The sequence below is a fragment of the Hipposideros armiger genome, unplaced genomic scaffold, assembly GCF_001890085.2.
Source record: "Hipposideros armiger isolate ML-2016 unplaced genomic scaffold, ASM189008v1 scaffold_619, whole genome shotgun sequence".
Classification (NCBI taxonomy): domain Eukaryota; kingdom Metazoa; phylum Chordata; class Mammalia; order Chiroptera; family Hipposideridae; genus Hipposideros; species Hipposideros armiger.
The window spans coordinates 217,351-241,027 of record NW_017731969.1 but is presented as its reverse complement, the minus strand read 5'-3'; the positions used below and the strand labels follow the sequence as shown (position 1 = coordinate 241,027).

The 23,677-nt window shown below is 44.4% G+C and overlaps 1 protein-coding gene across 1 annotated transcript in view; it reads right to left on the bottom strand.

Moving 5' to 3' along the window:
• Positions 1 to 661: 661 nt before the first annotated feature.
• The window catches only part of ZNF541 (zinc finger protein 541), a 29,975-nt gene continuing 6,959 nt past the window's right edge, over positions 662 to 23,677 (bottom strand). Inside the window, exons 2-12 of the mRNA XM_019625202.1 lie at positions 19,559 to 19,614; positions 19,128 to 19,287; positions 17,438 to 17,762; positions 12,754 to 12,817; positions 12,000 to 12,142; positions 11,510 to 11,613; positions 10,262 to 10,337; positions 9,604 to 9,692; positions 1,797 to 1,937; positions 1,424 to 1,605; positions 662 to 1,328 (exon numbers count right to left, since the gene is read on the bottom strand). Coding sequence (XP_019480747.1) covers positions 1,166 to 1,328; positions 1,424 to 1,605; positions 1,797 to 1,937; positions 9,604 to 9,692; positions 10,262 to 10,337; positions 11,510 to 11,613; positions 12,000 to 12,142; positions 12,754 to 12,817; positions 17,438 to 17,762; positions 19,128 to 19,287; positions 19,559 to 19,614 — 1,503 coding nt within the window. The 3' untranslated portion in view covers positions 662 to 1,165. The remainder of the gene's footprint in view (positions 1,329 to 1,423; positions 1,606 to 1,796; positions 1,938 to 9,603; positions 9,693 to 10,261; positions 10,338 to 11,509; positions 11,614 to 11,999; positions 12,143 to 12,753; positions 12,818 to 17,437; positions 17,763 to 19,127; positions 19,288 to 19,558; positions 19,615 to 23,677) is intronic.

Below are 23,677 nucleotides of genomic sequence, written 5' to 3'. Positions count from 1 at the left end.
ACTCCTGGTAGTGCTTGATTTCATGCTGAGCCACTGGAACCACCACCATACGGCCTGCTTGCTTAAACCTCTGCTGATTCTTCTGTTACTTTTTTTTTTTTTTTTTTAGCTGAGCCATCCTGCCACCTGTTGGCAGCTCAGCGGCTGCTCAGCTCGGGCCAGGCATCGAACCGCTGTTGCTCAGAGCTCAAACTCTTGAGCGAGCTCTTAACCAACTGAGCCACTCGGCCGGCCCCTCTTCTGTTACTTATGACCCGAAGCACACCCATGATCAATATATAAAATCACCCTTTTGCTTATTTATTACTGCTGCCTTCCTGCTCCTATACTGTATGTTGTATGAAGAAAGGGGGCTTGTCTTTCATCACTGCATCTCCGTCACATGGATTGGACACTGTCCAGCACATGCTACAGAATGTGTTTGCTGACTGCATGTATGGGGCTCCCAGCCCCTACTGGGCAGGGGCTCGGCTTACTCATCTCTGCAGCTCCGGCAAGTGGCAGGGACTTCAGAGTCCAGAGTGCTAACCGTTCCACAATGGAACCATGGCAGGGACTTCAAAGCCTCTGTTGGATCAAATGGCCAGGAAGCCAGAAGACAGCTGCTCAAGAACCCAATTTAATAAGATTTACAAGTCGACACGTACAAAAAACACCTAACAATGTACAAGTCATTGCAAGACTAAGGGCTGAATCCAGAATGCAGAGAGAGCCCCTGGAGGGGGCCCTGACGTATTGGCCATCTGAAGGTATTTTCCCACTGATTCTCTACGTCTTGGCCTTACCTAACAATGGAACCAAACCCCAAAACTGAGGCTAACATTTGAGAGCCACCCAGACCTAACTGTCCCCTCCCCTAGCCTCCCTACTCAGGAGGAGTGGAACTGAAAGAAGGGGAGAGACTATCACCCTAAAGAGACTGGATCCTCTGGCACCAGCCAACAGGGACTTCACAGTGGTCCGATGACTGTGCATTTTTCCACCTACTTATGGTCAAATGCCCACTGAGTCTGGAAGCTGGGCTGGTCCATGGGGGACACTAAAGGTTGGAGGGAGGCAGAGGGGTACCCCAAACACCTTGAAGAGGCCAAAGGGAGACATGATAGGGCTGGAGGTCCCCATCCTGACTTGCTGCCTTGCCCCCCCACAGCCATCCACCCAGGAATCACCACTGCAGGGGGCCAATGTCAGCCCCTATCTCCTTCTCCTCCTCCTCCTTCAGCTGGAAGGGCTTCACGGGCCACTTCACCCTGACGATGGGCTCCACGTGGTCCTGAAGCCGGTGCCGCTTCATGTGGGCATTTCGACTCTTGATCTTGTCGAACACCCTGAGGAGTCACCAAAGGACACAAGGGTCAGAGCAGGGGCAGGTGGGTCACCCCGAGGGTGGTGATGTGAGCTCATCAAGGGAAGGGGCCAGTACCTCTCACACTCTCTGCAGGGAAAAACGCCGTGGCCCTCCACGCTTCTGGGCGGCTCGGGGGTCCGCTTGGGGCCGGTGTTGGGGCTAGAGTTGAGGATGGACTCCCTTCTGTAACTCTTGGTCTTTATCTTTATTCCAGGGGTTGGATGGTGGCTGGGTCTCTCCGGAGGGCTGCAAGTGACCTGCAGAGGGGGCAGAAACCACAGTAAGGGTGCTGATCCTCCACGCTCACAAGGAAAACGCAGGAATCCAGGAAACAAACATCCTCTGCAGGGAAACCCTTCCTGTGGGGCGCCCTCCCTGACCCCCCCACTTAGATGGGCAGTGAGTGTCCAGGTCAGCACAGAACTCCAGATCCTGCACAACCCCCTACCTTTGCTTCTGTCCTGTCTGCTTCATCCAGATCTCTCTTGAGCCTCTTTTCCAGCCCTGGGGCTCGGCCACAGTCAAATTTGATCATTTTTTTCCAGATATAATAATACTCAACACACTGGGCTACGGTCTTTGTCTGGATCTAATGAAAGAAGACAGAAGCCGGCCATGGGCAGCCCTAAGTCCCCGCCACACGGGGCCAGCCACAGCTTTTTTTTTTTTTTTCTTTTAGCTGAGCCATCCTGCTACCTGTTGGCAGCTCAGCGGCAACTCAGCTAGGGCTGGGCATCGAACCGCTGTTGCTCAGAGCTCGCACTCTTGCACGAGCTCTTAACCAACTGAGCCACTCAGCCACAGCTTTTTAAAAGCCCTCTCCTTTGGCACAGCGTGCCCCTTCATTACAAGGGGCAAAGAGTCACAAAGTCCTCCCAGGTGATGAGGGGGTTCATAGTGAAGCCACCGTAGCCAAGACCATCTGAGCTCTGCATGCTCTGAGCAGCAAGGCCTTCCTAGGAATCCCTCCCTGTGGGAAGGTCGCGTCTTGCACGACATGAGCAGTGGGAGAACGAGAGGGGGCGGCGGAGGGTTAAGAAATAAAAGAAACAGCAGTCAAGAGTTAAATGAGTGTGGGGCCAAGGGTCTCCAGCCTCGTGGACTAAGAGCCCCGAATTGGGCCGATACACAGCTTTTATTTCTCCACCTACCGGGAAGTAGCATTGTTCTCTCCACAGTCTGTGAGTCTCATTCCTGAGAACTTGCTCAAGCCAGATTACCCATGCCTGCAAGCTGCTATTACCAAGAGTCCACCTGAGGCGATAAGACAGATGCTCTGCCTTCACACACCCTATATGCAAACTACCCCAGGAAGATAAGATTATTGTGCTGAGGACAGATACTATCACATCAATCAGGTCACTTCCCAAGCAGGTTGAGGGGAGGAATGTAGCTACAGAGGTAGAAAACTTCCAGTCTTTTTGGGGGGCGAGTGAGGGCACAAGCCCACCTCCATCAGCCCCGAGATTTCTCCTAATGGCCTCCACCCGACCGTGCCTGTCTTAGGTTGTTCCTCCCACGAGGAATCTTACCCGTCATTGACTAACCGGCCATCCTTTGGAGCCAAACAGGGAGATGCTAGGTGTATGAGCACTGTCCTCAAAAGGGTCAGTTTAGGGTTAAGTGGGGGGGGGGGGGGGGACATACGGCTGCACAGCTGCACGGCAACATGGGAAGATGCACATGAAGGTAAACTACAGGATGCTCACTGCGACATCCTGCCTAAAGGCCACAACCGGGACTCTGCAACAGCTAGGCAGAACCCCACAATACTGAGGAAAGGGGCCCATGGGAGGAGGAGCAGGTTTTGAGGGCACAGTTTGATCCTGGGGCATTCAGACCCTGCCATTTGCTCCATCCTCCAATAAGAAGTGACCCCATTAACAATAACTTCTGTAAAAACCAAACAGAATGGAAAATTTTAATTGCTCTAGAAAGAAAATGTCTCAGGAAAATTAAATCGGCTATTTAATATGTGGAGTGCACTTCAGAATATACCGGGGGTGCCAAAAAAATGTATACACATGACTTGTATTCATCTTTTGTTATTGGTATATACATATTGAGTATTACAATTTTAATACAGTTTTCCCCTTTCTTCAAATGTGTATACATTTTTTTGGCACCCTCTATACTTTCTCCACATGAATTGTTTTTCAGCTTTATGTGCATTTACAAACTAGGAGTCAAAACAGTACATCCTCTGCCTAAGAAATAGCTTTAGGTTAAAAAGAAGTTGGACTTCTGTTTCCAAACAAGATAGAGCAACAGAAACCAGACTGACCCTCCCATCAAAAACAATGAGAAGTATATGAAAGTATATATATATATACTTTCTGAAGTATATTCAAAACATATGAAACAATGGTTGGTAAGCCACTAGGCATCAGCTGAAAAAAAGTCTTTTCTGCGAGACAGAAAATCAACTACCACAGTCTCAACATACTACCTTGAAAGGGAGTCCAGGCCATGACCCCGGCCGGAGAGGAGGATCCAGGCAGGGCCCAGTGGACTTCCTGAGTTGAGGTGGAGTGTCTAGGGAGACCAAGGTGGTGAAAGTCCACAGAATGAAGTACAGCAGAAGAGAGGGCAGCAAGGAAGAAAACTCCAGAGGTCTGGAGCAAATTTGTCCCAAGCATTCAGCAAAGTTCTGAACAGCACATGTATATAAGGAGGTGACCCAAAGCTGGGTAAAGAACCACCCAAAAAGATTAGAGGAAAAGATGCCTGTAGCTCACACAGGGCCAGGAATAGAGCCTGTTCCCGCCATCTAGGGTGGAAAACCTCCAATTCATGGGGCACTGGTAGAGTAATGATAAGGGTCTTGCCTTAGTAATGAATAATAATTAGCCCTAGACAAAAAAGCTGGTCCCATCTAAAAAAATCTAAAAGCAATACTCAAAAGGAGCAAGTTGTTTTCAAGTAATTGTATCCCAGAACAAAGTACAAGAATATGTATAAGAATGCAAAAATATCCAGCACCCAACAAGCTAAAGCTCACATTGCCTGGAACCCAATGCAAAATGACCAGGCATGCAAAGAGGCAGGAAAACATGACACATAATGGGGAGAAAAACCAATCTGTTGGAATCAACACAGAATGGATACAGACATTAGAATTGCAGGGGAGAGTAAAAGTTATTATAACTGTAAAATATAGGTTCAAAAAGTTAAGACATGGAGGATATAAAAGATACCCAAATAGAACTTTCAGAGATGAAAACTATGACGTCTGAGATGAAAACTATACTGTGTGGGATTAACATCAGATTAGACACTGCAGAAGGTAAGATTAGTGAACTTGAAGATGCAGCTCTGGAAACCATCCAAAATGAAACACATAGAGAAAAAAGGATCAGTAAAAATGTAAAAAGCACCAGTGAGCTGTGAGCTGTGGGCCAACTGCAGGCAGTCTAACACACGTCTAAGTGAAGTCCTCAAAGGAGAAGGGAGGGACACGATAAGTATTTGAAGAAATAATGGATGAAATCTCCCCAAAGTGAATGGAAACTATAAACCCACAGGTCTAAGAAGTGCCACAAACCCCAAGCACAAGGGGAAAAAAAAGATGAAAATTACACCAAAGCAAATCAATAAAATTGCTCAAAGGCAAAACCAGTGATAAAGAGAAAGTCAAGGTAGAATTCTGTAATTAGTAAAAATCTTTCAGAAATGAAAGCAAAATAGACTCTTTTTTATATACAAAAGCTGAAAGAATTTATTACTAGCAAACATGAACTCCATGACATGTTAAATGATTTACATTGATTTCCTTCTGGAGATTGCTGCCAGATGGAAATATGGATCTACACGAAGGAATGCAGAGTGATGAAAATAGTAATTACATGGGTAAATGAGTAAGACTTATTTAAATCTCTCTAAAAAACATCTGACTGTGTAAACAAAAATAATAACACTGTACTGTGGGGTTCAGAACATGTAAAATAAAATATGTAACAGCAACAGTATAAAGGCCATAAGGAGAAATGGAAGTACACTACTATAAGGTTTTCATTCTGCACATGAAGTACTATCAAATCACTTGAATGTAGACTGTGGCAAATTAGTGGTGTATACTATAAACCCTAAAGCAATCACCAAGGTAGTAAGGAGTTACAGCCAATAAGCCAAAAAAGGAGATAAAATAGAATCCTAATATTGACTACATTAATCCAAAAGAAGGCAGAAAAGGTGGAAAGGGGAAATAAAGAACAAAATGGTCAGTTAGAGAACATATAGCAAGATGATGGACTTAAACCAAACCATCTCAATAAACCACAATAAATGTAAATAATATAAATACCCAAATCAAAAGGCTGAATATTTCATATGGAATAAAAAGCAACACCCAACACATGCTACTATAAGAATGCACTTTAAATAGGTTAAAAGAGGATGAAAAAGATATACCATGCTAACAACAATTGTAAGAAAGCTGGAGGGACTGGCTATATTAATATCAGAAAAAGTAGACTTCAAAGCAAAGAGTAATATCAGGGGTAAAGAAAATAATTTCATTATGATCAAAGGGTCAATTAATCAAGAGGACAAAAGAATCCTAAATGTTTATGCATCTAAATCAGAGCTTCAAAATGCATGAAGCAAAAACCTGATAGAACTGCAGGGAAAAATAGACAGTTACACAATTACAGTAAAATATTTTAACATCACATTCTGAATAATTGTGAGAACAAGTAGACAGTAAACGTATGGAAGACCTACACCACAATATCAACCGTCTTGAACTGACATTTATGGAATGCCACCCCCAAACAGCAGAATACACTTTCTTAAAGTGTGCACAGAACATTTACCCAGGTGTAGACCATGTTTTGGGCCATAAACAAATTTAAAAGGATTCAAGTCACACATGTTTTGGGCCATAAACAAATTTAAAAGGATTCAAGTATTTCTCTGATCATGATGACATTAAATTAAAAATCAATGACAGACGAACTCTGGAAGATCTTCAAATATCTGGAAACTAAATCACACACTTCTATACAATTCACAGGTCAAAAGGGAAATAAAAATGTATTTTGAACTGAATAAAAATGAAAACCCAACATACCATAATTTATCAAACCAGTACTGTGAGGAAAATTTATAGCACTAAACACCTATATTAGAGAAGAAGAATGGTCGCAAATCAGTGATGTTTGCTTCCACCTTTAGAAACAGAAAAGAGCAAATTAAACCCAGAGCAAGCAAAAGAAAGGAAAAAAATAAATAGCAGAGCAGAAATCAATTAAATAGAAAACAATCAACAAACCCAAAAGCTGGTTGTTTGAGAAAAATCAATAAAATTGATAAACCGCTAGCCAGGTTGATCAAACTAAAAAGACAAATTACCAGTATCAGGAATGAGAGTGGTGACATCACTATAGTCTATAGATACAAAAATAATAATATAAGATTATGAACTTTATGATACTATATCAGACAACTTAGAAGAAATGTACAAATTCCTTGAAAGACAAAAACTACCAAAACTCACCCAACACAACACTGATAACCTGAATAGCCCTGTATCAATTAAATAAACTGAATTTGTAGTTAAAAACCTCCTCATGAAGAAAACTCCAGGCCTAGATGGCTTCACTAACATATTCAAGGAATAAATAAAACCAATTCTAAACAAACTCTTCCAAAAAATTGAAGAGGAGAAAATACTTCCCAACTCAATTTATAAGGTCAGCATTACCCTGATACCAAAGCCAGACAAAGATATTACAAGGAAAGAAAGCTCCACACCAATGTTCTTCATGAACACAGATGAAAAATTCCAAACAAAATTTTAACAAATAGAATCCAACAATATATATAAAAAGGACAATACACCATGACCAAATGGGGGTCATAATGTAAATGGAAAACCTAAAATTATAAAACTTCTAGAATAAAACAGGGGAAAATCTTTGTGACTTCGGGTTAGGTAAAGATTTCTTAGATACAACACCAAAAGCATGGTCCATTAAAAAATTAATAAAATGAACTTAACCAAAATTTAAAACTTTTCTTCAACAGACACTTTTAAGACAGCAAAAAGCCACAGTCAGGGAGCAACTATTTTCAAAGCACATACCTGGATAAAGGACTCTTGTCCAAAACAAATAACTCCTACAACCCAGTAAAAACACAAATACTCCAATAAAAACATCGGCAAAAGATATGAACAGGCACCTCACCAAAGAAGGCATGCAGATAGCAAACAAGCACATGAAAAAATGCTCAACATCATTAGTCACTGGGGAAATGCAATGAGACATAACTGTAGGCTCATTAGAATGGCTAAAATTAAGAAGACTGACCATATCGAGTGTTGGTGAGGGTGTGGAGCAACTGGAACTCTCATACTGTGCTGGTGGGAATGTGAAATGGTACAATCACTTTGGAGAACAGTTTGGCAGTTTCTCAGAAAGCTAAACATATGCCTACCATGTGATCCACTCATTCCCCTCCTAGGTATTTACCCCCCCTAAAAATAGTATATGTCCATGCAAAGAATTGTACATGAATGTTCACAGCAGTTTTATTTATAATCGCCAGTAACCGGAAACCACTCAGATGTCCATGAACAGGTGAATGATTAAACAAACTGTGGTACATCTAATGGAATACTCCCGAGCAATGAAAAGGGTGAACTATCAGTACAACATGGATGAATCTCAGTTATGCTGAGTGTAAGAAGCCAGACAAAGCAGAGCACATGCTGTATGATTCTTCCATTTATGTAAAATTCTAGATATTACAAACTAATTTATAGTGACAGAAAGTAGATAAGGAGTTGACTAGGGATGGGTGGCTGGAAGGAGGGTTACCAAGAGGCAGGAGAAAACTTTTGGGGGTGACGGATGTGCTTGTTATGTTGACCATGGTGGTAGTTTTACAGGTGCATAAATATATGAAAACATCAAATCTTGGGCCGGGTGTGTCGCTCAGTTGGTAAAGAGCTTGCTCAAGAGTGTGAGCTCTGAGCAACAGGGTTGCCGGTTCAATTCCCACATGGGCCAGTGAGCTGTGCCCAAGTTGAGCTGCCGCTGTGCTGCCAACAAGTGGCAGGATGGCTCAGCTGGTGAGAGCACGTGCTCCTAACAACAAGGTTGCCAGTTCGAGATGGTGGGCTATGCCCATCTGCAACTAAAAGACTGAACTCAGCACCTTGAGCTGAGCTGCCGCCTGGGGGGGGGGCGGGGGGGAGGCTCAGGGCATAGAGCATGCGCTCTTAACAACAAGGCTGCTGATTCAACTCCCGCATGGGATGGTGGCTATGCCCACCTGCAACTCATTGATCACAGTACCTTGAGCTGAGTGGCGCAACTGGACATGAAGCTGAGCTTGCTGCACCCTCCACAACTAAGATTGAAGGACAACTACTTGGCTGTTCCCCTCCCCCAACTCCCCAATAAAAATCTTAAAAAAAAAATCAAACCTTACACTTTGATTATGTGAAGTTTATGTCCATAAAGTTAAAAAAAGAACAAAAATGTCAGCAGGGTATTAATAGCATGATATCATGCTTTTTTTTAAAAAGATTTTTATTGGGGAATTGGGGGATGGGTACAGTACTGGGGAATTGGGGGAAGAGGAACAGACAAGTTGCTGTCGTTTTTTGTTCTTCAGTCTAGTTGTGGAGGACGTTGCTTCAATGGCCCAAGTTTGCACCATCATTGCGCTCTTCCTGGGCGATGCAGATCAATCGCCGGCTTCTGGTCGGCTGCTCACTGCGGCTGCTGGCCGCTCACACTGGCTGCTGGCTACACACGGTAGCCCATGGCAACCCACTGCAGCAGGGGCTGCAGCCTACGCCGTTGCCAGCGACTCATGGCAGCCCAGCTCCAGGTTGAGCTGTTGTTCAGCATCTTAGCTGTAGAGGGCAGTGTCACTGGCCCTCATATGTGGGATCCGAACCGGGGCCCTCTGGCGTCCCAAGCCAGCTCTTAACCAATGTGCCACTCGGCCGGCCTGATCTCATGCTTTTTTAAGTATGCCTATACATATGTGTAAGATCTGTATAGGCAGAGAAATATCTCATGTGTACAACCAAACAGAGGTTATCAATCAGAAGTAGGACTGTGGGGAGGGGTGTGGAGGGCTTTATTTGAGCATGTGATGTATTTCTCTACTGTTTGGAGTTGTTCACAACAATGGCTTTTTAAGATTATAAACTGTTTACAATATGAACAGTGTCGTCCCTCGGCTCAACTGTGTGAGGCAAGGCCTTGTCTACACCAGCCCACCCATGTTTGCCTTACCGTCTTGTGTATCAAGTAAAAGTCTTTCTTGTGGGCACAGAATGCCTTCTTAAACAGCCTCTTCTCCATGGGGGTCCAGACGTCTGAACCTATCCGGGAAACAGCCAAGAAAGGGAAGGACGTTTCTCTGCCTGGGACCACAGCCATGGCTGAAGGGCAGACCACCCTCCTTTGTAAACTACCATTACTGAGCACCAATTATGTGCCAAGCATTCTGCTAAGCCCCTTGCCTGCTTTATCTCATACAACCCTCTCAAAAACCTTAGCAGGTAGGGATCATTATTATCCCCACTTTACAGATGTAGCAACTGAAGCTTCCATTGGTTAAGAGACTTGCCAAGGGCAGGTGGAGGCCTCAGCCACTTGACTCCAGGGCTGGTGTGCTCAGCCGCTGGACCTGAGCCTGCCCCCAGCCCACCGTGGCCAAGGGCATTCCCTTCTGGGCTGGGCAGAGCCCATGAGGAAACTGCTGGAAAAGGGAAAGGCAGGATCCAACTGGAAGAAAACGGCGCCCACTGAGTCGCCCTGGAGAGGACAGGCCCTCCTGGAAAGGCAGATAAAGCCCTCAAGAGGCACCGGCAGAGCTTGCCATTGAAGCTGACTGGTTCCCGAGGGTCTCAGCCAGGCAGAAACCATGCTGCCAGCTTACTCCAGTCACCTGTGTAGCGATAGTCGGCAAGTGGGTGAGTCTGCGGCTTCTGGGGTCCTCTGAGTAGGAGGGTCTCCAGGGCAACCTGAAACAAGAGGGTTGGCAGGCTACTTACCAGAGAGGGAAGGTGAGGTAGAGGCCCGCCTTCATTGTCTCACTCATTTGAAAACTATGTACAGCCTTCCCCATCCCAGGGCTGCTCACCGTGGGGTGGGTCCACCACATGTGAACCATCTAAGCACACTGTTCGGGGCAGCTGACACTATTTTCTCATAGCAAGATTTTCTTGATGAAGGAAACAGTGTGTGTGTTTATTCCGGCACAAGCTCCGTATTCCTTTAAGGACCAGCATTGGAGTAGCACAGCCCTTGCCCATTGCCCCACTTTATTTTCTTCATAACACTAATCATTATCTTAAAATTTAAAAACATATTTCCTGTTTTGACTCTCCTAAAATGTAAGCCCCATGAAGAGGGGGATTTTGTGTTGCTCACCAGCAATAACCCCAGTTGGGATTGGCTGTGTAATTTGCAGGGCCTGATGCAAAATGAAAATGGACTCGTTAAAAAATTAAGAAGTTCAAGGAGGTGGCATCAGAGCCTTGAACCAAGCATGGGGCCCCTGAGCCATCCCTGGCCCCAGGGCCACACATCACCAGGCACTCAGTGGGACCCACTAAATGTGTGATTGCTCTGCTGAGCACCTGCTACGTGCCAGCCACAGCCTCTCAGCTTGAGAAAAAGCATTACTGTGGCACTGCCTCTTGAGTCCCTAACTTGGTAACTTGCCTTTTCCTCTCCCACTCCTCAGAGTTGGGCTTTTAATGTATTTTCTAAATCTCAGGATTGCATGGGGGACCCCTGATGGAGGCAGACACATTTCTGTTGCATCAAAAGTTTTCATATATGATGTTTTGATCAAAAAGATAAAGCTCAATACATAAACCAGATCAACGCAGGGCCTGAGTCGTGTCTACTGGGCTCCCCTCTCCACTGCCCCCCAGATATCTCAGAGGAACCCTGGCGCCCTGTTGTTGCCCCATATAAATCACTGACTAACTGAGCCCTTATCTGCCCATTTCCCCACCAGTTCTTAAGGACCACATCAATCCAAGCCACAGGGGAAGGATGGGTGACCTTCCTTCAGTCTTCATAGTTGCCACCCCCCCACGAAGATGGCACATGGCATGGACCTGGAGCCCAACCCCCAAAAGGACAGGAAGTGTCACAAGGCTCCTCTGAGCACTGGCCCCCTCACCTGAACGTTGCCCTGGGCTTCGTGCAGGCAGTGCAGAGCGAGCTCCAGGTTGGTGCCCCCACCTGGCATCACACTGGAGCAGGCCACATTGCAGAGTTCAGTCACTGTTTCCAGCAAGTGGCCCAGCAGAGGGAGAGGAGACACAGGGAGTCAGCAAGGGCTAGGGAGGAGACTCCCCGACAGCACAGAGATGGGGCTCCTTGTTACCATCTCCCTCACATCTCCGTTAAGGCAGGCTGAGAGAAGGGAGGGACAAGGAGGAAGGACAGGAACCCTGCTCCTAGCACCTGCTTTGGATGGCCTGGCCAGCTACTGTGAGAAAGGAGACAGCAGCATGGGAGAAGCAATACAGACTGAGGGCTAGTCCCCACCCTCTGCCCCACCCCCAGGGGACACTGCTTCTTAGTCAAGGTGAGAACTGGGAGGAGAAACTCCTTGGAGGTGGGAGTGGGGAAGGACCTTGGGAATTTGGACCCAAGGTCTCAGCCACCTCTATCCTGTGTCTCCGGGTTGGTCATCATATCTCCCCACGGCTTCCAGACCAGCGAAACTACATGCTCATCAGTTCCAGCCAGTGACCTGTCCCGGAGGTTTGGGATCTCAGCCTGAAAGCGGCTTCCTATGTTAATGTGCCTGAAATGAAGTCACACACACAGACGTGTGGGACATCCACATGTGACTCAGATGGGAAATAAAAGAGGCATGCATGGTGTGCCCTGCTCTGTGGAAATCCTCTGCCATCTCTCAGATGAGAGTATTTGTCACTTCTGACAGACCTACACAGGTGTTCCAGAAACCTCACAAGGGACACTTTCTTCCTTCCTCCAATTTCCTTTGTTGCCAGATTTCTGGCCTCAGGTGTCTCTCTTGGGGTTTAGGACAAGGGAGGGTAAATGCTGATACCTGGCATACTTCTACATCCATGGCCACGTCCATTTATCCACATTCCATGGATACTCAAGAGTCTCACACTGTGCATCACCAATTCTACCTAGAACCCCACATCCTGGGCATCCTGTCCCCATGGGCCCAACTATGGTATGCCTAGACAGAAGGAATATTGGGAGAACTTCCCCCATACACCTGCAGAAATCTACCACTTCTCACCTGGGGAAGCTATATAGCTAGGCCCAATCCCCCTGTGATGAAGGAGCCCATGGGAAAAACTCTCACTGGGATGCAAGGAGGGTAAAGGCATTCCCACTTGGGAAGGACCCTCAGGTTCTGAGTCTGTTTCAACTCACGGTTCAATGCTAATCTTGGTGTCATCCTTCACCATGCAGATGCCAAAAGAGCCATCCACTTGATCTAGAAAACACAATGAAAAGCCTCAAGAAGACAGACTAGAAGTGATGCATGGGGTATCTTCTGCCTGCCTTTACAGAGCAGCTGAAAGCCAGCTCTTTAAGGTGGCATGGTATAGAGGCACCTCAAAAAAGTTGAAAACATAATTACCATATGATCCAGCAACCTCCCTTTGGGGTATTTATCCAAAAGAACTGAAATCAGGATCTTAAGAGATACCTGCACTCCCATTCATGTTCAATGCAGCACTATGCACAGTGGCCAAAGTATGGAAACAACCTAAATGTCCAACTGACAGGTGAATGGAGAAAGAAAATGTGGTATATAGACAATGGAATACTATTAAGCCTTAAAAAAGAAAATTCTGCAATATGCGACAACAGGATGAACATTGAGGACGTGATGCTAAGTGAAATGAGCCAGTCACAGAAAGAGAAATAATGCATGATTCAATTATATGAAGTGTGCAAACAGTCAAATCCGTACAATGAAAGAGTGAAATGGTGGCTGTCGGGGCCAAGGGAGAGAGAGATGGAGAGTTACTAATCAATGGGCATAAAGTTTCAGGAGAGCAAGATGAATAAGCTCTAGAGGTCTGTGGTACAGCACTGTACCTTTAGTCAATACCATATTGCATACTTGCTGAGAGGGTAGATCTCATGTTAGCTGTTCTTATCACAATAAAATAAATTTTTTTAAAAGATTGCATGGAATGGGGATAGGACTTCAGAAAAGGTAAAGTAAGGAACTTGGCAAAATAACAAATTAAATTGATAAAAAGTATTTTTTAAAAACAGTAAGTTAAAGTCTCTGTAAATTGTACTAAAAGTACACAGCATTTTAAGAAACAGTAATTCAAGAAAATTGACTAAATCTTGGTAAGAACAGTGAGAGTCTGAAACATCTGAGCCATGACCAGCACTCCCTTGCCCATCTGACCCCCGGATCTGTATAACAGAATAATCTACTCCAGGTAGGTACAGCCAAGGAGATGGGGGCTCCCTCTCCCTGCTAGATCCCATGCTTAAAGAATTAAAAAAAGGTATAATGAAAATTCCTCATCAAAAAGAGAATACCATTAAGAGACAGAAATTATAAAAAAAAGAACCAAATGGAAATTCTGTGGTTAAAAAAGTACAACAACCAAAATGAAGCTCAAAAGATTTGAGATGACAGGAGAAATGATCAGCAAACTTGAAGATTAGTGGAGATTGTGGAATCTGAAGAACAGAGAGAAAAAAAGAATGAAAGAAAATGAAGAGCCTCAGAGAAATGTGGGACATCATTAAATGCAACAACATACGTGTCATGGGAATACCAGAAGGAGAGGAGAAAGGGAAAGAAAAATATTTGAAGTGTTAATGGCTGAAAACTTCCCAAGTCTGATTTAAAACAACGTATGAGGTGTGATAAAAAAATATGGTGAATGCTGCTGCCGAGTGCCATCCAATGGAAAGCAGGGATCTTTGATACGGGAAGTGGAGATTCGAACCTTAGTAACAGTGTGACAAGTTTCAACTTGTTCGGTGTAGTCAGTCAGGTGTGATCTATGATTGAGAGAAGGTAGGTTTTAAAGTGTGCCATAAATTATCCTCCATCATGACAATGCTCCATGTCACACATGGCTTCTGGTATATGGCAATTTCTGTCAAATAAAAACATTATGGTGTGTCCTCATCCACCTTATTCACCGGATCTGGCACCGTGCTACTTCTGGCTCTTACCCAAAATCAAAATGACCATGAAAGGTAAACGGTTTGAATTGATTCAGGATATCGAGGCAGCTACGACAGCACAACTAAAGACACTCACAAGAGGACTTCCAAAACTACTTCAGAAAGTGGCAAGAACGATGGGATAAGCGTGCTCGAAGTGAGGGGCAGTATTTTGAGGGGTATTAATGGCAATGTGTCTTTTCCTGTAATACATTTTTTAAATTTAAACATTCATATTTTTTTTATTATACCTCATATAAATCTAAGAAACTATAAACTCCAAGTAGGTTAAACACAAAGCAAAATGGCAGATGTAAATCCAACCACATCAATATAACATTAAATGAGATGAAAATGGACTAGATAAACCAATCCAAAGGCAGAGTTTTTCAGACTGGATTTAAAAACATAAGCTCTAATTAATGCTGTCTAGGAAACATACTTTATTTTCAAAGACACAAATAGGCTGAAAGTAAAAGAACAGAAAAATATATACAAAGCAAACAACAACCACAAAAGAGACAAAATGGCTATACTAATGTCAGACAAATTAGACTTGAACACAAAAAATATTATTAGAGATGATAGTCATCGTAATGATAATAAATGATATCACAAACATATCATAATGATAAAGCCAAGCCATCAGAAAGATGTGACAATTATAAACATGCATGCACATAAAAACAGAGTCTAAAAACATGGGAAGAAAAGACTGACAGAACTGAAGGATACGATATACAATTTTAAAATAATGGTTGGAGATTTCAATACTTTCAATAATGAATAGGACAACTAGGCAGAAGATCAACGAGGAGAAGACGAACAATACTATAAACTAACTAGACACAACAGACATTTACAGAGCATCCCAACCAACATCAATAAATACACATTCTTCTCAAGTGCACATGGAACATATTCCAGCCCATAAAACATGCCCCAATAAATTTAGAAGGACTGAGTTTATACAAAGTATGTTTTCTGACCACAACAGACTTAAATTAGATATCAATGAAAGAAGGCAATTTGGAAAATTCACAAATATGTAGGAATTAAACAACATACTCCTTAATAATCAATGTATCAAAGAAAAAATCAAAAGAGAAATCAGAAAATACTCCAAGAGGACTGAAAACAAGAACACAACATACTAAAACTTACAAAATGTAGCTAAAGCAATGCTCAGAGGAAAATCTGTAGATGTAAATGTCTGTTTTAAGAAGAAATCTCGGAATCATTTATATCAGCCTGTTGAGATCTTACTTCCAGGCATATCTCTTTTTGGTTCAAATAAATTTTATAAAACTTAAAAAAAAAAGAAGAAAGAAATCTCAAATCATTTATGGTCAATTGATTTTCAACAAGGTGCAACATAATTCAATGGGAAAAGAAAGGTCTTTTCAATGAATGGTGCTGGAACAACTGAAACCCACATGCAAAAGAATGAATTTGGACCCCTACCTCACACAGTATATAAAAATTCACTTAAAATAGATCAAAGACCTAAATATAAGAGTTAAAATGATAAAACTCTTCAAAGGATACATGGGAATAAATCTTTGTGACTTTTGGCCAAGTAAAACATTAGGTACAACACCAAAAACATAGCTGATGAAAGAAAAGATAAATTGGACTTCATCAAAATTAAAAAACTTTTGTACTGCTAACATTACCATAAATAAAATGAACAAACAGCTCACAAAATGGGGTCGAATAGTTGCAGGAAAAGCACATATCTGATAAGGGGCTTGCTTCAGAATACATAAGGAACACTTACACCTCAATAATTAAAAGATAACAACTCAATATTTTAAATGTGAAAAGGATCTGAATGGACATTTCTCCTAAGAAGATACACAGATGGACAATAAGCACATGGAAAGATGTTCAATGTCATTAGCCATCAGGGAAATGCAAATCAAAACCATAACGAGTACCAGTTTACACCCGCTAGGATGGTTATAATGAAAAGATAGACAATAACAAGTATTGGCAAGAATGTGAAGAAATTGCAACTTTTATACAACGCTGGCCCAGCCATTTTTCAAAACAGTCCGGCTGTTCTTTAAATGGTTAAACACAGAGTTACCACATGACCCGGAAATTCCACTCCTGAATTATTTCCAAGAGAAATGAAAACATACATCCACACAAAAACTTGTACATGAATGTTCACAACAGCATTATTTATAACAGCCAAAAACTGGAAACAACCTAAAAGCCCATCAACTGATGAATGGATAAATAAAATGTAGTGTTCCAGGCAATGGAACAGTACTCAGCCATAAAGAGGAATGAAGAAGCACTGGTCCATGCTGCAACGTGGGTGAGCCGTGAAAACATCATGCTCAATGAATACACTGGACACAAAATGTCACATATTGTATGATTCCAATTATACAAAATGTCCAGAATAGGCAAATCCACAGAGAAAGTAGATCAGTAGTTTCCCTGGTGCTCGGGAATGGGGGTTATGAGGCTATGGGATGTGACTGCTAATGGGTACAGTGCTTCTTCTGGGGAGATGAAAATACTCTAAAATTGTGTGACAGATGCACAAGCCTGTGAATATACTATAAAGCATTGTACACTTTAAGTGGTGATTCATATGGTATGTGAATTCCATCTCAGTAGAGCTGTTAAAAAAGTCACATGGAAGGGCAGGCAGAAGTGTGGTCAGGCTAAATGGCCTCCATGTTTTTCTTCTGTCTGTAAAACTCTAAGCACCTAGAAGGCTGCTGGTCCCAGATGGTCCTGCGATACTTATGAACAGTAACGGGACCCACGGACCAGACACAGCCATAGGCAGGAGACTCTGTGGACCAAATGCCACAAGGGAGGGTGGCTCTGGACACAGGATGCCCGCCCATGATGACCAGGGACCGCCAGCCCCAGCCTCACTCACCAAGCATGGTGCTGATGAGTTTGTCGGGACTGGCCTGAGCCGACGTGGAACAGAGAGTATTGAAATATAGCCCGGACCCCTCCCGGATGGGGCTGAGCATTGGGGGTGGCGTGTAGGGAGGGCACTGGAACAATCCCTTCAGGAGGCGGTCCACCAGGAACACTGGAGCCCGCAGGCAGCTCTGGTGGCACCCTCTGGGGCTCGGCTCCCCAAGTGTGGAGTGGGGAGGAGGCATGAACAATGCCTTGGACTGGGGGCGCTTCTTCCGCTTCCTATGTTGGTTGCACTCCTTGCTGTCTCTCTCTTCCATGTCTTTCTCCTGTCCCTGGAGAATAAGAGGGTTCAGAACCACGGGGGTCACTTGAGCCACCTGCTGCACAGCTCAGTCTTCAAGATGGCATAAAAGTGTTGGAAAAGGGAACTGACCATGGAGACAGAAGTAGGAGATGCACACATCCCACATGTCTGTGCCTGGGCCCCTCAGCAAAGGGGAGGCGAGCAGGGTCACCCCTCCTGAGCAGGACACTGGACCCTAGGCCTAGTGACGGTCACGGCTGGAACCTTCTCACGCACCCACACTTCAAGGAGCAGTCCTGACTCAGAGGATTTTGGTAAAGCGTGAGGCCAGTTTCAGCTGTTAAAATGACTGCCACTTAAAGAGTGGGGGCCATATCAGTGCAACAGTGTGACAAAATGAAAAATGGTTCCCCTCCAAATGACAACAGCTCCTGTGGGACGAAGAATGGGATCCGTGCTCCCTGCCCCCGAGCCCAGCAGGAGCTTCTCTGGGGGATTCCTCCAGCACAGGCTGGAAACACTGACTGCCCAAACTTGCAATGCTCTCGCTTACCTCCACTCTGCCAGTCTTCCTTCTCCTCACGCCTCCTCATTCGTCCTCCAGGTCTCAGCTCTGACACCCCTTCCTCCAGGAAGTCCTCCCAGACCTCAGGCTGGCTCTTTGGTGTCCCCTCAGGGCTCACACAGCATCCTCTGCTCCCCTTCCCAGCCCTGCCCACTCTGAGTCGTCACTGTCTGGAGATGGGTCTGTCTGCTCCACTGGACTGGGAGCCCCAGGAAGAAGGGCAGAGGCTGTCATGTTCATCTTGGTGTCCCCAGCACTGCCAGCACAGGGCTGGATACAGAGAAAGCTCAATGGATGTTGAATGAACTAATGAATGAATGTGCAAACCAAGCTCTTCTAAAGTCAGGATTTTTCAAGGCGTTTGTTTAGGTTTTTCCTACAGCTTCTACCAGCAGGTGGGGAAGGAAGTGGACTGACCAGCACCCACCTTGGCCGTGCTCCCCAGGGGTCGGTGTGCTACAGCCACAGGCACCGACATGGGGATCTCCAAAGGGGTTGTGGCCATGTGTTCCAAGGACTTCTTGACTCCTGGGGGACTCTGCCCATCCCCCTCCAGCCTTAGCACCTGTCTTGGTGGCTTGCAAAACTCTGTACCAAACACCTAAATGCAGACAGGAGTAGGAGAACTGGGAGCAAAAAAAACTGCTCCAGCCTGAAATTCCGACCTACCCCCTCTGAAGCGCCACAGCCCTGACTCCTGGCCCCTCCCCAAGTTCTCCCAGCGGATGGAGGATGTCTCCATCCTAAGTAAATGACACCCAGTCATTTAGTCCCCAAGGCCTGTCAGAAACCCTGAAAGCAGAGAGCCTACTGCGTGTGCCCCTTCACCTGCTGCTCCTGCTTCGTTCGAGGTGATGGCCACTGGTCACTGCGAAAGCACATGTGGCTGCCCAGCCCTTTCTCGGTGTAAAACATCTGGCTGCAATTCTTACAGACATAAGTGCTCCTTGGTTCTTCCCAGTCTGTGGGGCCCCCGTTTTGCTGGTTACTGTGGGGAGACATGGCAAGAGAATGCGAGAATGAGATTCCGTCCCTGATCACTGACTTTTTGATTTTTTCTTTTTAAAGTCTGATCCATTGACAACTCTAGATGAACCCTAAGAAATGGAGATGATGCCCCATTTCTTCAGGGTCTGGTGCATGCCTCTTCAGGAACGAAGCGTCCAGAGCTCGCTCACCCAGGGCCAACACACAGAAGCCATCAGAGGACACCTGAGGGGTTGCACTCCTCTGGGGGCGGGGGCGGTTCCTAAACTTACCATCCACCTGCCATGTTCTCTTTCACTGGATGAGGGAGCCGGTAGATATTTCCACCCTGAAGATAAAAATACACCTGAGCCAATGTATCAGAAATGACGTATTACAAGAGCTAAAACTGTAAGACGCTTAAAAGAAAACACAGGTGTAATTCTTTGTGACCTTGGATTAGGCAATGGTTTCTTGGATGACACCAAAACAAAAGACAGAACAGACAAAGGTGACTTCATCAAAACTTAAAACCTCTGTGCTTCAAAGAACATCATCAAGAAAGTGAAGACAATCCACAGAATGGGAGGCAATTGTTGCAAGTCATATATAGCTGATAAGGGATTCATATTCATAATACATAATGAACTCTTATAGCTCGATAATAAAAAGTCAAATAACCCAATTTAAAAATGGGAAAAGGATCTGAATAGACACTGAAGCAAAGAGGATACACAAATGGCCAATAAGAACATGAAAAGATGCTCAACATCATTAACTATGAGGGCAATGAAAATCAAACCTTAATGAGAGAACACTGTATACCCACTAGGATGGCTACAACACAGGCTGGTCAACAAGTGTTGGAGAGGATGTGGAGAAATTGGAACCCTCATATTACATTCATATGGGAATGTAAAATGGTGCAGCTGCTGTGGAAAACAGTCTGGCAGTTCCTCAGATGGTTAAACATAGAGTTATCACATGACCAGCAAGTCTAATCCTAGGTATTTCCCAAGAGAGATGAAAACATATGCCCACACAAAAACTTGTACACAAATGTTCACGGCAGCACTATTTACAATGACCAAGAAGTGGAAACAATGGGCCGGCCGAGTGGCTCAGTTGGTTAAGAGCTCGCTCAAGAGTGTGTGAGCTCTGAGCAACAGCGGTTCAAGTCCCGGCCCGAGCTGAGCAGCCACTGAGCTGCCACAGGTGGCAGGATGGCTCAGCTAAAAACAAACAAACAAACAAACAAAAAGNTTAAGTATGCACCCTAAAAGAATTTAAGTATAACTACCAAGAGAAAAGGAAACAACTCTGAAACATCTAAACTAACAGAATTTATCCCCAAAAAAGAAAGAGAGAAAAGACTCAAATTACTGAAATTAGGAATTAAAGAGAGGACATCACTAATGACCTTACAAAAATAAAAAGGATTATAAAGAAATATAATGAACATTTGCATGCCAACAAATTAGGTAACTTAGATAAAAAACAGATGCACTCCTAAAAAGATACAAATTACCAAAACTGACTCAAGAGGAAATAGACTATCTGAATAGACCTATAAGAAGTAAAAGGATTGAATTAGTCATTTTAAAACTTCCCACCACAGAAACATTATTGGAACATGGAAAATAGCCAAAGGTTTACAAGCAACCAAGAGAACCCTTGTCAAGAAAAAAGTGAGTGACACGCAGTAGGAGAGCCCTGTGGCATTTTAACTCCCCGCCCCCCCAAGCACAGCAGAGGTTTTGAAGACAGCGCCCATGTCCTGGTATGGGTTCCAGATGCAGGAGGGAGCAGGGAGGATCTTATTCTCAAAGAACTGAGGTTGTCTGTCTTAACCTGTCTTTAGCTGCTGAAGGTCTAACACAAAGGTATTGCCTTTATTTTGCCTAACTTGGAGCTCTCTCAGGGCAAAGTAGCTATTGGGGGAGGGAGCATTTATTGAAAACATTGAAGGCAACGAACCAGTCACTACAGCCTGGAACAAAGGATATTAATTGGGACCAACAACAGACACANAAAAAAAAAAAGCATTACTTTTCTAATTTAAAAAATTAATATAAGCACACATACTTATATGGACCGGAATTTAAGTTAGAAAAGAGTAAAGAGTTTGATTGGTGAGATTTTTATTATTTTTATTATTTTTTTTTAGCTGAGCCATCCTGCCACCTGTTGGCAGCTCAGTGGCAGCTCAGATTGGGCCAGGAATCGAATCTCTGTTGCTCAGAGCTCACACTCTTGAGCGAGCGCTTAACCAACTAAGCCACTCAACCGGCCCCTGGATTCCTTTTTTTTTATATTTCAAGTTTAAAACAAAGGTTGAATGAATGATTTGTAACATTTGGGGAGGTGATATGCACAGACCCCTATGAAAGTGTGGTGAAAGCTAGTTTTTCTGCCCAGCAAAATGAACACCTGTTTGTACCACCAGCATTTTTCAGGTAATTTCTGTGACTTGAGCAGAGAACCCTAACTATTGTACCCCCAGGCCTGGCCCAGTGCCTACAACACTGCAGAGGTCTCATGGAGCTAGGATTTCACACTTAGCTATCATTCCAGCTCTGTCTACTAAATCTTGTGTGGAGTGGGAGCCTCAGAAGGTTTTCTTTTTAGCAAGTCTTCAGGACATTTCTTGAGCTGCTTGTTCCAGTTAATATTAGTCCTGCTTTGCAGAGCTGTTTCAGATGTCGCCTTCTGTGCATATAGTGTGGTTATAAAGTCAAAGAGTTCTAGCTCGGTCAACCCATCTACACAACTTACCCAAGAACCCACCAAGAGAGTTGAAAACAAAAATGAATTTATCCTGTGGGGGAAGCCTAAATGCAAACCAAAAGGAGATTTAACAAAGGTCTTTAATGATTCCATTAGTTCTCCCTTTGCTCCACCACTCTGAAGGGAAGTTAGAACTGAATCAATGGGCTGTCTGAAACTAATTCTAACAATATGGTGAAAATAACTATTATCTCTCCAGTGCTTTACAGTCTACAAAGTGCTTTTACGTTCATTTCTTCTTCTGCCTCTTACTGCTGTTACTCCGGGGGAAACAGAGTGGATAGTATCATTCCCCCCACTTTATAGGTGAGGACACGGTGGCTCGGGAAGTTTAGATAACCAAGAAGCAGATGGACAGGACTCCAGCTCATTCTGGAAATGTGAAAAGAGCCTCTGAGATGTGGTGCTGGATAGGAAAGCCTCCTGTAAACTCAAAGGTCTGCCCACACTACAAGATTAGGATATCCCCAAATACTCAAGTTTCTCAGCATCGCTCCCTAACATCAGCATTCAGTTCCCTTGACTAGGAAGTTGGGTACAATTCCCATGTGGAAAAAGAGTGACTGTTCCCTATTCACCTGTGGAAGGGAGAAATTTTCTTACCCAACCCACGCAGAGCCAACCCTTAGCTGCTGCAGGAACTTTCAAACAGCCTGCCAGGCCCTCGGGCCCAGGTGGACAGCCTCACCTTGTAAGGAATTCTGAGATTCCGGGTCTGCATACTCTTCCAGCAGCTTCATGGAGTCACTGTCCTTCCCCGAGTACAGGGACAGGGCGTCAAGGTTGTCTTCCAGCACCTCGCTGGGCACATCGGGCGTTGGGAGGCTGGGATCCAGGTCCAAACCACTTAGGCCGGCATACAGCAGGTCTCGTGTGCTGGGACCCAGGTCCCGGTTGAGGGAATCACTGCAGTTGAGTCCCTGGCTCTCAGAAAACGAAGGGAGATGCATCTCGGATGGAAGGGCACCCTCATCCCCAAGGCTGTACTGGTCCATGGCTCTCTGCTGCCGGGTCTTGGACAAGAGCTACTCTCCAGATAAGCAAAAGTGTGTAAGGAGTCGCGGGAGAGAGAGCTCTTGGTGGTGTCTAATTCCTGAAAATGAATGAGGAGAATCAAAATCATAAGATGGCAACACAGTGTGGTGGATAGAACATAGTCTTGGAATTCAAACAGACCTGTTTTGGGTCTTTTCGATGCCACTTACTAGCCATGTAACCCTGAGCAAGTCACTTAAGCTCCACGAGCCTCAGTTTCCTCATCTGTAAATTGGGCATAAGAGTACTTCCATCATAAGGTGGTTTTAAGGAATAAGTGAAAGGATTTCTGGCAACATGGTGGACTAAACTGACCTCTTTCTTCAGGTATAAAACAGATAGAAATATGAGAAAAGATTATTTTTACTACATAGCCAAGCTCAAGAGACAGGTAACCCCCTACCACTACTATTAAAAGTGCCAGTGACAGTGAGAAAACTCAAAGCCAAGTCAGCCCAAGGGGAAAACCAGACTCTCTAGATACAGGGCCTGGAACTGTCATCCAATATGGCAGCCACTAGACACATGTGGCTATGAAGCACTGGAAATGTGACTGGCCCCAAACTGAGACATGCAGTGAGTGTAAAATA